This window comes from Protopterus annectens, chromosome 5.part1 (genome assembly GCF_019279795.1).
Source record: "Protopterus annectens isolate FY-2018-M chromosome 5.part1, PAN1.0, whole genome shotgun sequence".
NCBI lineage: Eukaryota > Metazoa > Chordata > Ceratodontiformes > Protopteridae > Protopterus > Protopterus annectens.
The window spans coordinates 533,248,169-533,264,150 of NC_056736.1; the positions used below are offsets into that span (position 1 = coordinate 533,248,169).

The window sequence follows — 15,982 nt, forward strand, 5'->3', positions numbered from 1 at the left end:
TGTCAGCAATCTAGTTACCTAGAGTGGAAATAGAACCCACAGCCTTCTGGTCTTCTGCATCAAAGGAAAGTGTGGTACCTGATGTATTACTGACACTGATAACATAGGTTCATTAAAGAGCTGCATCTGTACTGAATACATGCTTTTGTTTTCATCCTTATGGATGACAGTTGTAATGAAAGACTCATAAACTTTAGAAAATCATTATATGACTTGGTTAAGGAAAGTCACAGCTATGGAAAACTGCAAATGAGAATGTCTAGATAACATTTTTTGAGAATTTTTCTCCCTCCCCCATCACTGTACGCCTTCCTACCCAGTGCCACGCCACATGACCATCTCCAGGTCTGCCGGATGCATCTTCAACCGTCTCCGAAAGGGCTCCTAATGACAAGAACTTGAGGTTGTCCTGTGGGATCTGACCATTCACATCCACCAGGGGGGGTCTATTAAATTTTTTATCATCTACCTCTGATGCTTTCCTCCACTAGGTCCCCTGTGGTACATGGTAGCACCCATTTCAACCTGCCACTACATCAGACACCTAATTGAACCTGAGTCGCCTGGACTGTATTGAGGGTTTTATCCATCTATGCCACTAGCTAGATAATATGTTTTTGTGCACTGACTAATATAAGATAATAATCAGAGTTGCATATTTTAACTCATAAATATTTATTTATTTAACGTGTTTACCAGGAAAGTCCAAATTGGAACAAGCCAATTTTCAGTAGAGGCCTGGGGAAAAACGCTCCAGATACATGTCTTTGTGACATGGGAGGAAACCACAGCACCCAGAGGAAGCCCACACAAACACAGGGAGGACATGCACACTCCACAGAGAAGGCACCCTGCCAGGAATCAAACTGGAGACCTCTTGCTGTGAGGTGACAATGCAAACCACTGCACCACTGCACTGTCCATTCATACTTGATAACCACCTCCTGTTCATATTTTAATTTAACAAAGCAAAAGCATATCAATTTACACCCATTAGTATTAGAAAATACAGCAAACAAAAAATAAATGCTTATATGCATATTTAAAATTATTCCAGCAAATGGAAAAAGAAACCCTTTACTGTGTATGACCTTAATGCATTGTATACATAATATCACATAAATATACATGCAGAATTCATTTCTTTTACTGTCACAAAATGGAACTGCACTGGAAAGTACTTTATTTTTACCAGGCCTGTGAGTCAGCATTATAATGAACTGACTTTCTTGTCAACAGGACAGGATTACAAACTCATAATACTACGGAAGTCCTATATGCCTACTTAAGCTGTGAAACAGAGCCCTCATGTCACTGAGATAGGAGTGAAATTAAATAATCTGTTTGAAGTTTATTAAAATGCCATGCTGGAAACTTATGAAGCCTATCTGCTGTCTCCTTTACAAGATAATGGAGAGAAATAGGAGCAGGAAACAGGGAGAGATCTGCGTGTGAAATGAGTGACATCCATCTTTAAAAAGTTAATACTAGAAAAAAGGAAATGAAACTAAAGGACCTGCAAATATTTGTCATTCTTGCTTTCATGCTATCTTCAATCTGTGCTATTTCAGGTAGGCATTTTTAAGTTTCTACAATATACTTTGGAAAGTTTTTGAAGCTGTATCAATTTTCATTAGGATAGAATCCTTTCACATTTGGATGCATGGATAGGCTTCCTATATTCTGAGACATATTTAATACTCAGTAAATAATTTTAAAGTGCACCTTTTTTAATTTACATAGTCCATTTGCCTTTCATTTGGAAAATAAAACATTTTCTTTACAAGATATATGTTTGGACCACTTCTTCTAAATTTATGAACAAAAGCATCATATCTACCTTTTCTTTTATGTTTGCTAAAATGTAATTTATACAAGGCTTTTTTTGCATTCTTTCATATATTAGTAAAAACCCACAAAAACCAAGGTAAAATAAAAACCACCAAATAAGAACCTCGCATGGACCAAAAAATCAGCAGGGTTACTGGAAAATTAGCGTATCAAACTATTTATTGACCACTTTCGTCAAAAGACTTCTTCTGAAGTATGCTACCTCCCTCTTACACACACACACACACTATACTAAGAGTGCACCATGTTTAAAGTAGCATATCCTCAAGATCAGTGTGGAGTCAAACAAAACAAAATTTGTCTCAAAGGATCTTGAAAATAAAATTAGTGTATTTCTAGTCACTTAAAAAAAATGTTTAAAATACAAATCTGGAAAAAATTGTATTATACGTTACTATGGACTGCTATAGGAGGCAGGACCTGCAGAGATGTTAATTCAATACAGCATAGCAAAAGCCTTCCATTAGTGCTCAAAATGATTTGGAATAAAACAGAAAGTGTTGGTCCTCTCTCTGCTCACCACTGTAAAAATGGACTATACCAAAGTACAAACAATCCAGTTAAATTAGATCAAACATATGCTACCTGACTATATGTAAGAATGTCTTGGCATAACCAAATGGAGCATCATTAACACTTTTCATGCCAGAATTAAAAGAAAGTGTGAGAAAAGCCAGCAGCATACCTGCAGGTGCAAACAATGAAAAGAGAAAGGAAGGAGAAAAAAAAAGACAGATCCACAAAAGGCTTCTCAAAACCAGAAAAAAATAACCTTACTGAAAATCTGAAGACCTTTCCACATTCATTCAAATAAAATCAACTAAATCCTTAAGAAAAAAAATTTTAAATACTGAAGTCAATGAAATAGAAAACAGTAGTAAGAGGTGCATCACGCCTTCCTCCAAGACTTAGTACCCTTTCTTCCACACACACATACACATCACTGTCCCATCTTCCGTCCAACTACTCACTCTGAAAGTGTCCCATCTTCTGTCCATTTCAGTTTCAAGGCGTGCTCCTAAGTATCCGTCCATCCATCGCGCTTGTGAACCCGAAACCGTCCGTGTCCCGCTTCCATCTTCAGTGAAGTCCGTCTCAGTTCCCGCTTGCGAACCCGAAACCGAAACCGTCCGTGTCAGTTCCCGCTCGCTGAGCGATGATGTCAGCACACCCGCGACACTGGACTCCTTTCTTCTTAAAGAAGAATGCGCCCAAAAAAAAAAAAAAAAAAAACTTTTTTTTAAACTAGTCAGCCTACTATTCCAGGGGGGTGCAAGTGCACCCCCTTGCACCTGCCTGCGGGCGCCCTTGGCTGCATGGGTGTTGAACTTTCCAGGTGCGGAACCCCGAGACAATAAACACAGGACAAATGTCCATCAGAATTTGGCATTTTCCTCCCACACTGATCACATTGAAGGCTATTGTCCTCTTCATCAAAAAAGGAAAGGCTTGTTAGGATAACAATACACATATACACACAAGAAATGAAGTCCTTTTTTTTTTTTTTTTTTTGGTTGCCAACAATGGGGATGCACAAGCCAGTGCATTTCTTTGTGCCGGTCCCAAGCCCGGATAAATGGGGAGGGTTACATCAGGAAGGACATCTGGCATAAAACCTCTGCCAAATTACTGATGCGGTGAACATTTCATATTTCCATACCGGATCGGTCGAGGCACGGGTTAACAACGACCGCCACCAGTACTGTTAGCCAACAGGGTGCTGGTGGAAATTGGGCTAGTGTTGGCCGAAGAAGAAGAGGAGGGGGAATGCATGCCTGAAGGCAGGAAGAGAGGAGGAAGGTTAGGAGTGTAGTACTGAGGGTAGGAACGTTGAATGTTGGCAGTATGACTGGTATAGGGAGAGAGCTAGCTGATATGATGGCGCGAAGGAAGGTTAATATATTGTGCGTGCAAGAGACCAGATGGGAGGGAAGTAAGGCCAAGTGTATAGGAGGTGGGTTCAAATTGTTCTATCATGGTGTGGATGGCAGAAGAAATGGGGTAGGGGTTATCCTAACGGAACAGTATGCCAAGAGTGTTTTGGAGGTGAAGAGAGTGTCTGATAGAGTGATGTTTATGAAGCTTGAAATTGATGGTGTAATGATGAATGTTGTTAGTGCATATGCTCCACAAGTTGGGTGTGCGATGGATGAGAAAGAAAAATTTTGGAGTGAGTTGGATGAAGTGGTGGTGAGTGTGCCCAAGGGTGAGAGACTAGTGATTGGAGTGGACTTCAATGGGCATGTTGGTGAAGTGAACACAGGGGATGAGGAAGTGATGGGTAGGTATGGTGTTAAGGAGAGGAATGCAGAAGGTCAGATGATTGTGGATTTTGCGAAAAGGATGGACATGGCTGTGGTGAATACGTATTTTAAGAAGAGGGAGGAGCATAGGGTGATGTACACGAGTGGAGGAAGATGCTCACAGGTGGATTATATCCTATGTAATTGGGCCAGTCTGAAGGAGATTGGAGACTGTAAAGTGGTGACTGGGGAAAGTGTAGTTAAGCAGCATAGAATGGTGGTCTGTAGGATGACGTTGGTGATCAAGAAGAGGAGGAGGAGTGTGAAAGCAGTGCCAAGGATTAAATGGTGGAAGTTAAAAAAGGGAGATTGTGAGGTGGAGTTCAGGGAAGAGTTAAGACAGGCACTGGGAGGCAATGAAGAGTTACCGAATAGCTGGGTAACTACAGCAGAGCTAGTAAGGGAGACTGCTAGGACGGTGCTTGGTGTGACATCTGGACAGAGGAAGGAGGACAAGGAGACATGGTGGTGGAATGAGGAAGTACAGGAGAGTATACAGAGGAAGAGGCTGGTGAAGAAGAAGTGGGATTGTCAAAGAGATGAAAGTAGACATGAGTATAAGGAGATGAGATGCATGGCAAAGAGAGAGGTGGTGAAGGCTAAGGATAAGGCATATGGAGAGTTGTATGAGAGACAGGACACTAAAGAGGGAGAAAAGGACCTGCACCGATTGGCTAGACAGAGGGACAGAGCTGGGAAAGATGTGCAGCAGGTAAGGGTGATAAAGGACAGTGAGGAAAATGTACTCACAAGTGAGGAGAGTTTGTTGAGTAGATGGAAAGAGTACTTTGAAGGGCTGATGAATGAAGAGAATGAGAGAGAGAGAAGGTTGGATGATGTGGGGATAGTGAATCAGGAAGTGAAGCAGATTAGCAAGGAGGAAGTAAGGACAGCTATGAAGAGGATGAAGAATGGAAAGTCTGTTGGCCCAGATGACATACCAGTGGAAGCATGGAGGTGCTTAGGAGAAATGGCAGTGGAATTTTTAACCAGATTGTTTAATGAAATTTTGGAAAGTCAGAGGATGCCTGAGGAGTGGAGAAAAAGTGTTTTGGTACCTATCTTTAAGAATAAGGGTGATGTGCAGAGCTGCAGTAACTACAGAGGGATAAAATTGATCAGTCACAGATTGAACTTATGGGAAAGCGTAGTGGAAGCTAGGTTAAGAAGGAAGGTGATGATTAGTGATCAGCAGTATGCTTTCATGCCAGGAAAGAGCACTACGGATGCAATATTTGCTCTGAGAGTGTTGTTGGAGAAATACAGAGAAGGTCAGAAGGAGTTGCATTGTGTCTTTGTGGACTTACAGAAAGCATATGACAGGGTGCCTAGAGAGGAGTTGTGGTATTGTATGAGGAAGTCGGGAGTTGCAGAGAAGTATGTAAGAGTGGTACAGGATATGTACAAGGGTAGTGGGACATTGGTGAGGACTGCGGTGGGAGTGAAAGATACGTTTAAGGTGGAGGTGGGATTACATCAAGGATCAGCTCTGAGCCCTTTCTTATTTGAACTGGTGATGGACAGGTTGACAGATGACAGGAGGCCCCATGGACTATGATGATTGCAGATGACATTATGATATGTAGTGAGAGTAGGGACCAGGTTGAGGAGACCCTGGAGAGGTGGAGATATGCTTTAGAGAGGAGAGGAATGAAGGTCAGCAGGGCTAAAACAGAATATATGTGTGTAAATGAGAGGGAGGGTAGAGTAATGGTGAGGTTGCAGGTAGTAGAGTTGGTAAAGGTGGATTACTTTAAGTACTTAGGATCAACAGTTCAGAGTAATGGTGAGTGTGGAAGAGAGGTGAAGAAGAGAGTACAGGGAGGGTGGAATGGGTGGAGAAAAGTGTCAGGAGTGATTTGTGACAGACGGGTACCAGTAAGAGTGAAAGGTAAGGTCTACAAGAGGGTAGTGAGACCAGCTATGTTATATGGGTTGGAGACAGTGGCATTGACGAAAAGGCAGGAGTCAGAGCTGGATGTGGTAGAGTTAAAGATGTTAAGATTTGCACTGGGTGTGACTAGGATGGACAGGATTAGGAATCAGTATATTAGAGGGTCAGCTCAGGTTGGACAGTTTGGAGACGAAGCAAGGGAGGCGAGATTGCGTTGGTTTGGACATGTGCTGAGGCGGGTTGCTGGGTATATTGGGAAAAGGATGCTAAAAATGGAGCTGCCAGGTAACAGGAAAAGAGGAAGGTCTAAGATAAGGTTTATGGATGTGGTGAGAGAGGACATGCAGGTGGATGGTGTGAAAGAGCATGATGCACAGGACAGGAAGAAATGGAAACAGATGATCCGCTGTGGCGACCCCTAACGGGAACAGCTGAAAGAAGATGATGATTGGTTGCCAACAATGGTAATTAAGAAATACCAATGGGTAAGGAGAAAGAGAAAGAATAGAGAGGAAAGAAATACCAGCAATGGTATTAAAAATTACCTCAGAGTTAAGGGAGGCCTGTACCAGCAATTGTACCAAGAATACCAAAATTTGGTAAAGAAACCTTTCAAACTGGTAGCAAGGGTAAGCAAACTCTAAACGACTACTATTAAAGATAGAAAAATCCTAAAGGTAGAGAAAATTATTTGAGTTTAAATAGAAATTGTAAGTCACTTAGCTTGAGATCTGGCCTGACGCTTCTTGATGAGATCTGGGGTGATAGAGAAAGGGGCACTATGGATAAGCTTAGCTTGAGAGTTTTTTTGGCTGGCACGAGCTTGTTATAATGGCTGACTCGATTCCAAAGACATAACTGATACCTCATCAGTAATGAATGCATGAAGATTAACAACATCAGATCATCACATACACTTTTTTACAATATCAGACTGTATGCTATCTCATGTTTCTACCATTGTCTTTGTATCTCATGGTTTTCCACAGTTAACTAAATAAAAGCAGAAGTCAGACCCACCTTCAGATTGTTTGTATCTATCTGGTCTAAGAGCTCCTGCAGTTTCTTCATCTTCTCCAACTTCTTCCTCTCCTTGTCATGCTGTTTTTGCAATTCCATCTGGATGACAGGATGTTGAGCTTGGTTATGGATAATAATCTTCTGAGCCTTTTCTAGTTCTAGCCTCTGACGTTCCCTGCAGAAATCCATCAAAAAATAATCAGGCCTTTTAAGTGTCAGCATTTGCCACATTCCTTAGAAAGATAGTGGAAGAAAAAGAGAACTCCTGACTTCTAAACTGAAGTGTATCCTGCAACTGCTCACAGTAAATTAATCAAGGCCTTTTTTAGGAGTTAAAATACTCTATAATTTTTGGGAATGTGGTGGAGGAAACAAAATTTCTGACTTTTGAAACAAATGAAAGCAACAAACAACTCCACAAAGGAAACTGGTCAAGGGCTGGTAGTGGTGGTAGCTATGGCAGTAAAAATATTTACATAGTTTCTTTGAACTGCAGTCATCACAATTCTGCCCTGGACATTGGCCATTTGAATTTCTCACATTTTCTTCCATTACAGAGTAAATGAGATAACAGATAACCATAAATACAAAGCTGTAAATCCAAAATGGGATTTCCACTATGCTAAAAACCTAAAACAATGAGTAACAAGGTCACACAGAAAAAACAGCCAGTAAAAACTAAAAGAAAAACCCACCCAAGATAGATTTTTCACTGTGTTATTCTTTAAAACCTCTGGCTGGAACATGCATGTCCACAGCTAGTGGGGTTTGGTTTTACTGGCCTAAATTTGTCCATAGCAGACTTAAGAAGGAAAAAAAGTCATGGGCATTCAGAACTGCCATATAACTGAAACACCAGATGTCCTTAAGGGGACATTTGCATATATCCCAGGCTACTTCTAATACAAGAGGTTTTAAGGAATCACACAGTGGAAAATCTGACCTGGCTGGGTTTTTCTTTTAGTTTTTACTAAGCTAAAACTTAAAGATTTTTTGAAGGCTACTGTCATCTTTTGAATGCAAAAAATATGTACATACCATAATGCTAGATCCTTTCATTCAAGTCTGTCCAATATTACCTGTGGGTCCTCGAGATCTGACTGGGCAGCATTAATGCTCCAGCTTCAAAGCCCTTTAAGATTTTTCCATCCCATCAATCACTAGTGCCTACAGTTACCTGAGATCGAGTCCAAGGAAGGGGACAGAGTGAGGGTTGACTTATCAGACGAGCAGGAATGAAAGGATTTAGCATTATATTAAGCACATAACTTTTGTATCATATTCATTCAGTCTGTTTGATCTGTGGTCAGAATACCAAGCTAGTTGAATTCCAGGGTGGCATCATGACAGGACAGAGGCTCCAAAGTATGTCCTATATCTAGAAATGGAATCCAGTTTGTAGTGTTTAATGAAAGTGTGCATGGAGGCCCAAGTGGCAGCTGCACAGATTTCATTAATTAAAGAACAGCTGTAAAGGTCAGTAAAAGTTGACACTGCTCTGGCAGAATAAGCTTTTAGTTTGCCAAGCAGAGGTCAGTTGTGTGAGACACAAATGTAAAAACGCAGTCTGCAAGCTATCTGGAAAGAGTAACTTCGGAATTTTGTTTACTGTAAAAGAAACACACAGCTGTGAATCCTTCAGAAAAATTCTGGTTCTAGGAAGACAGAATCGTAATTGACTATATACATCTACAGTGTAGAGAATGTACTCTCCTTTGTTGGAATGATGGGAAAAAAACACTGGCAAATGTACAGGTTCCATCATGTCCATGTAAGAAGCTACTTTAGCAAGAAATGACAAGTTTGTATGAAGTGAAACTCCATCCTCATAGGCTTATAGATTAGTACTAGGCTAACTGCTCTAGCAGGTCATTTTAAGCCTACCCAACTACCCGGTGTGGGAATCAAACCCTTCATGTTGTGTTTGGGTAAAGTAAACACCTTAAAATTATGCAAACCTACCACCACAATGTAGAATGGTAGAATACCAAGTAATGGACTGATGAAGAAATTGCCTGAAGCTCCAGAATTTTTCTAATAGAAGTGATAGCTACCAGAAAAAGCACTTTCCAAGAAAGAAACTTTAATGGAGTTGAAGAAGCTGGTTGAAATGGCGGTTTTGTTACCACCTCTATAACAAAGTTTAAATCTAAAGGGGGAACAGAAAGTCTAAGTAAGAAGACTCCTCTGAAAAAGGCTTCATAAAGCTTATGTGAAGCAACAGAATGTTCCTGGTGCCCTGCATAAAAATTAGAGATAGTTACCAGTTGCACTTTCACTTTGGAGAAACTAAAGCTGGAATCAAATATATATGCTAAAAACTTGAGGATGTCTGGAACTGGGGTTGAAAAAGGGTCAATGTCCAGAGAAGAGGCCCAGATGGTGATACATTTCCACATATCATGGTAAAGTCTATGGGTAGATTACTTTTGAGAGGCTGTTAGGATCCTGATCACCTCCGATGAGATGCATGCATCACTGGCCATTACTGGAACTGCAGAAACCAAAATCCAAGGAATTAGGTTTTAGGTTATGTAGAGCCAGTTGAGGCTTCTTAAAGGGGGTGAGAGAGAAGATTCTATGCTGGATCAAATAGCTGGGGGGGGTCCCTGAGATGAGGCCTGAGAAAGGGAAAAATAAATCTGTCTAGGCCAGAAGGGGGCTATAAGGATGATTAAGGCCTTACACCTCACTGATTTATGTAAAAATCCAAGGATCGGGGTAAATGTGGGAAAGCATAAAGGAGACTGAGAGGCCATTGCTCAGTCAGAGCATCCCTAGGTGACTGTCTCTGTAATGGGGTCATGACAAAATTGCTGCTGGATTTGGTATTGTCTGGGAAGGCAAAAAGATCACAGCAGGGAAAGCCCCAATGACTGAATATATGAGTTGCAGTCACTGAGTTGAGGGACCACTCATGAGACATCAGATGACATTTGCTGAGCTTGTCTGTAAAGCAACTGAAAGCTGCAGGAATGTGTGTTGCTATGAGAAAATAGTGTGAGACCATCGTCCATTGCCAGACTTCAATGTTTCCTGACCTAAAGGATATGATCTGGTTCCTCTGTTTGTTAATGTACCAAACTACTGTCATGCTGTCCATTTGGATACAAATCAATCCCTGAGGAGAGCAGTCCTGAAGTTCGTGAACACAAGGAGGACTACTCATGGATCACTATCTCATTATCGAAAGAACACAAGATCAAAATTTAAAAGACCACATTCAATCCAATACTGCTCTACGTACAAAACCAGTCACTAGAAATACACGTATGTCGCTTTAAACTAACCTCTGATTTGCAGCAAGTACGGCAGACACAAAACACATTATGCCTTAGAATCGCTCAAATTAAATATTAAAGGTACGGTTCTGTTAACCTACAATACAACATTTTTTTTAAAGTTTTTGCAAGAGGGCAATCCCTCCTACACCCCCACCTGCAACTTATATATACTAACTCTGAGACTGCACTACAGTGGGGAAAAGGGTGAATTTCCTGATCCTCACTGTACCACAATCTCCATTCAACTGCTTCCTGGTTTCACAAAAGAAACGGCTGTATAACATTCACAGCTGGTGTTTCAGTGTTATGTATTTCGGATTTGTTAATGTTCATCCTTTTCAGCTTTCGATGCTTTTGTCCCAGTCTTTTAAATTTCAGTCTTGTGTTCTTCCAATAATGTGATAGGGATCCCTGATCACATATCCAGGGCACTGATGTGAATCTTGGCTTCATTGGGAGTCTACAGACATTGGACCATCTTCCCACTGTAATGTCCCCCATCCTAGGGAGTAGGCATCCATGATTACAAATGCTACCAGTGATGGCGAATAACAGGAGAATCTAGCCACTACTGCAATTGTTTCTTGCATGAGTTTGTTATCAGAATAGATTTGGAGAAAGGATGCAGAAGCTGAAACAACTGTGCACGTAGGACCAATTGCAGTATTCTCACACGATAATGTGCAAACTGAACCATTATAATTGATTATGTCATTAGTTTCAGAACCCTGAGAACTAGAATGACAGTCAAGGAAGTATCTTGAAGAAGACTTAGTACTTACTACCTCAAAGTCTGAATCCTGTTCGGCTGGAAATAAAAGTATAGTCGAGTAAAATCCTACCATAAAAGTAGATGTCCTTCTCTTCACTTTTGCAGTATTCTTCACCACAGAGATCTCCTGCCAAGGAGAGACCAACATCAAGCCAGTATATCAAAGCCTTTAGATTTTGTATGTGCCGTACATTACAAGTATGTTTCCTTGTTCAGGACACAGGGTATAAAGATGACGTATGGAAGTAGTTACCCAAAATTGAATTGCCCCAGTAGAGAACAGTCTCCATAGTACAAAAGAGGCTATGCACATCCAGAATGAAAAAATGCAGATAGAAGACCCTTGGCCAGGATGGAAATGAAAACAAATCCTAACGATGGCAATGGAGGGAGGGACTGAATAATGCAACAGTAAAGAAAAGGATATCTAATGTTACAGTAAGATTTTACACAATTGTACTATATCCTTCTACATCACCGTTGCAGTATTTTTTACTGTAGAGACTGTACAAAAGTTCAAGAAAAGGACTGGAAGTGGAAGCCTGGGTAGAGCCCTTAACAATCCTATGTAGAACGGCTCTAGCAAAACCTGCTCTGGCCTTAGAAACCATATCCAATTTGTAATGTGTAGTAAAAGTATGCACTGAAGACCAAGTAGCAACTTCAAGGATGGAATTGGTGTCCAACCCATTGAAGAAAGCACCAGGAGAGGCAACAACCCTAGTGGACTGAGCTCTATGGAAATAAACAGGCATTTGTCATGAAAATAATAACATAGGGAAATGGCCATAGATATCCAGGAGGAGGAGGTGGTTTGCTTAGAAACAGCCAAACTCCATATCTTGGGATGAAAGGAAACAAAAAGATGGTCAGACTCTGGATGGCCTTAGTTTTATCCAAATAATACCTGAGCTGACTGTGCAAATCCAAGGTATGTAGGACCCTCTCACTATCAGACTGAGGAGAAGGAAAAAGAGAAAGGGAGTTGTACTGCCTGATTCAAAGACAGCTCATTAACCACCCTGGCATAAAAGAAGGGTTAGTATAAAGGAACACCCTGTCCCTGTAAAACAAAACAAAACGAAAAAAAAAAGAAGGATGGCTGTAAGGGTCTGAAGCTCAGAAACCAGTCAAGCAGAAGTAAGAGCAAGCAATAAGACAGTCTTCCAGGTACAATGTTGCAGAGAAGCTGAACCTGCAGGCTCAAAAGGAGCCTGGGTCAAATTTTCTAAAACAAAATTAAGGTCCCAAGGAGGAGGAATAGGCTTCCATGGGGGCCTAAGATGCAGGACGCCTTTAAGAAACTGTTTGACCTCAAAGGGAGAGGGCAAATGAGGATTCAAGGGAGACAGGCAGAAATAGCTGACAAATGGGCCTTTACAGAAGAATACACCAAGCCAGAATAGTGCAACTCACACAAATAGGAAAGAACCAAAGGGACCCCCACTGTAGAAGGGTCCTGGTTATCAGCATAACACCAGATAGAAGATCTCTTCCATTTGGCATACAAGACTTTCTGGTTGCTGGTTTCCTTGCCTTCTGTAAACCCTGAGCACATCCTCAGAAACAGGTTCCTAAATGGAATCAAAACCCTATCACCCACACTATTAGTTGAAGAGTGGACACGTGAGGATAGATGAGTGATCCCTTATCCTGTGTGAGGAAGTCTAATCGGTGTGATAACTTGTGGTGATTGCCCCTGGCCAGATGCATTAAGAGGGGGAAATCAGTGCTATCTTGGTCAAAAGGGAGTCACTAGCAAGAATTTTGGGGAGTTCAGCTGAATCTTCGGCAGGACTCTTGGAAGCAGGAGAAGGGGAAGGAAAAGCACAGAGAAACATCCCCTTCCAAGAAAAAGAAAAGTCACCTGTCTTAAAGACCAGATGGCATGGCACTCTGGAATGGAAAGGAGGGAGCTGCTTGTTCAGAGGGGAAGCAAAAAGATCTGCCTGATGAAAACCCCACTGATGGACTATGTCTAGAAACACATCTCTCTGAAGCATCCATTTGTGAGCCTGTGTTTTGGACCTGCACATAGTATCTGTGACGCCCCTATATTGGCCCAGTAATCAGGGAGCCTCAATCCTCACCACTGGCAACAGTTAGGGATGTACACAATGGGAAGATGACAAGTACAGTTAGGGATGTACACAATGGGAAGATGACAAGTACACACACAGTAAAGTACAATTTCCCTTAAGAGCACATAGAGATATCAGTCCGGGGCTGGTTTCTCGCTCTTTCTCCAGATCCCCAATAACACTCCCCACTGGCACAGCTATAGAGTTGAGTCCTTAGCCAGGGTTCCAAGCCAAGTCCTGTCAACGCTCTCTCTGTCCTACAAGTGCTTCATGTGCCTGCCCAAGTAGCTGACACGCACACACACTATGAGATTTAATTTAGACACAAACACACACCTGGGAAAGGCTGGCACATGTTTACTAGCTATGCCCCCTTCGGCCCAGACTATAAGGTAGTTATCACTGCCACCAGAACCCCTTATCAGCTACTTTAAGGTCCTTCTCAAAGGGTGACCAATCCTACTGTGTAATGTTACTATTATCCAAATGGTAACTGTGACCAAGAGCAAGGCTATTTAGGAGTGGCCAGCACAATGTCACCAAATACATATGCAAGTACTCTAAGAGCCTAAATATGTCTCACAAATATCAGCCACAAAGATAGGTTTAAATATATTTAATAATAAATAATAAAATAACAAGAAAATACTCAATCAACACAGTAACTGCAGAGTTCAGAATCACAGAAAATATTTTAAAACAACATTGCAGGACTGTCTCAAATAAATACAGAAAACATCTAAACTAATCTTTACTATTTTCCTAACTATATCTAAAAGAAATCACTGTACCCTAGTTACTTACTATTAGCAAGGCAAGTACAGATACAAAATGCACACATTCTCTCTCAGAGAGAGTTCTTAAATTACTATGAAACACTACTGCTGGGTCAGCTTGGATGACATCACTCTTTGTTACCTGCCTTTAGTTCCCACACTAACAGATACTAACAGCATTTTAACATCTCTGTGTGAGAAGTACATATCTCTCAAAAGTTTGCAGAACTTGGAAGTCATAAAACAATAAAACGTTTTTACATTTGAAACCCATTTCTGTTTCAAGACAATAGAAAAACCTCTAAATATTGTGTCTGCTTCACTGAACCTAAGAGACAACACAAACGTAGAAACAATTTCAACTTATTTTCTTGAAGTTTTGCAAGTTAACTCTGTATGTTCCAGCTTCTACTACTAAAACATACATTTGCAAAGGTATATAGTTAATATACATTTCTTTTCCAGTAGGGTACACTGTGGACACATCCTTGAAGCTCAGTACTGTACAAACCCTGTTCAGCACACACTTCTGCACAAGTAGTTTAATATAAACATAACATATAGTTCTCTTACATTTATAAGGCAAGCATATGAATCATATTAATATTCACAAATGACATATAATTATTTACAAAATTCCAGATAACTGGGCTGGTAGTGTCATGGTGTCTGCCACTATATAGTGCTCTGAAGGAATTTAAACTGCCTGAAGAGTTAACTGATAACTGAAAGCCAGATCCCAGGCCTGAAGACCTGGCCTGCAGAGAAGTTAAGACTGTGCCTCCCTACTTATTAACATACCACATCACTGTGGTGTTGCTCAAACCTTCAGAGGGCCTGGACAACCACTGGGTAAAACGCCTGAAGGACCAGAATCAGGGTTCTCATCTATATGATGTTGATATGGTCTGACTTCTTGGAGGGGGGGGCACAGACCTTGAACTTTCAAGTGACCACAAAAAGCCTCCCATCCCATGTCCGAAACATTGGTGAACAGTTCTTGAGAAGGAACTGGAGGCTAAAATGGCAGGCTTGGGTTGAGGGTAAGTTGCTAAAACCACCACTTGAATTCCCATCTCAGACAACGAAGGAGAGGCACTCTGAAATCCAAGGGGGGGGGGGTGGCAATGCTAAAGCCATACTGATTTGAAGTACCATTGAAGCTTCTGCATGTGCCCTCAGTTTAGAAGAAAATGAGCTAAGAGAAGAGTTGCTTGATCTAATAAAAATATTTATTTATTTATTTATTGATTGAATGATTGATTGCATTTGTTGACCGGGAAAGTCCACTGGGCCTAGGAAGAGCCCATTTTCAGTGGAGGCCCGGGGAGGAAAAGCTCCACAGTATTACATACATAAGTAAAAGAACAATGTTGATACATACAAAAGTAAAAAAACAAAGCTGAAACATAGGACAATGTCATTCCATTAATTACATACAAAATCCTTAGCTATATGCAAGAGTAAATTATGTAAATGCATAGGATAAAGTATTATGGGCAGTACTATGACATGAGAGGAAAAGTAATGGCAGAAGTGGCAATAATGTATTGCAGTCAGCTATAAATGTGAAAGTAGTGATGCCATGTATTTGAGTAAACACATGAACGTGTGTGTGTGCGTGTATATATATATGTATATGTGTATATATATATATATATATATATATATATATATATATATATATATATATATATTATTTATTTATTTATTTATTTAACATTTGTTCACCGGGATAGTCCCTGTTTTCAGCGGAGGCCCGGAGAGAAATATATATATATATATATATATATATATATATATATATATATATATATATATATTTGTAGAGTTCTAAGATGAGGAGAGTTGACTTCAGGGTAGAAAGCTGGTGACAGGTAAGAGTTAGTCAAGGTGACACAAGAGAGTCAGAATATATTAAGATCGATGAAAGAAGCAGACTAAGGGTCTTTGTCCCCCGCCAAAAAAAATCAGAAGTTTGATAACACAATTGAGCACAGT

At 40.7% G+C, this 15,982-nt stretch overlaps 1 protein-coding gene across 1 annotated transcript in view; it reads right to left on the reverse strand.

The window, feature by feature from the left end:
• CCDC191 (coiled-coil domain containing 191) overlaps positions 1–15,982 on the reverse strand; it is a 1,143,870-nt gene that overhangs the window by 715,473 nt on the left and 412,415 nt on the right. Inside the window, exon 7 of the mRNA XM_044073155.1 lies at positions 7,069–7,243. Coding sequence (XP_043929090.1) covers positions 7,069–7,243 — 175 coding nt within the window. The remainder of the gene's footprint in view (positions 1–7,068; positions 7,244–15,982) is intronic.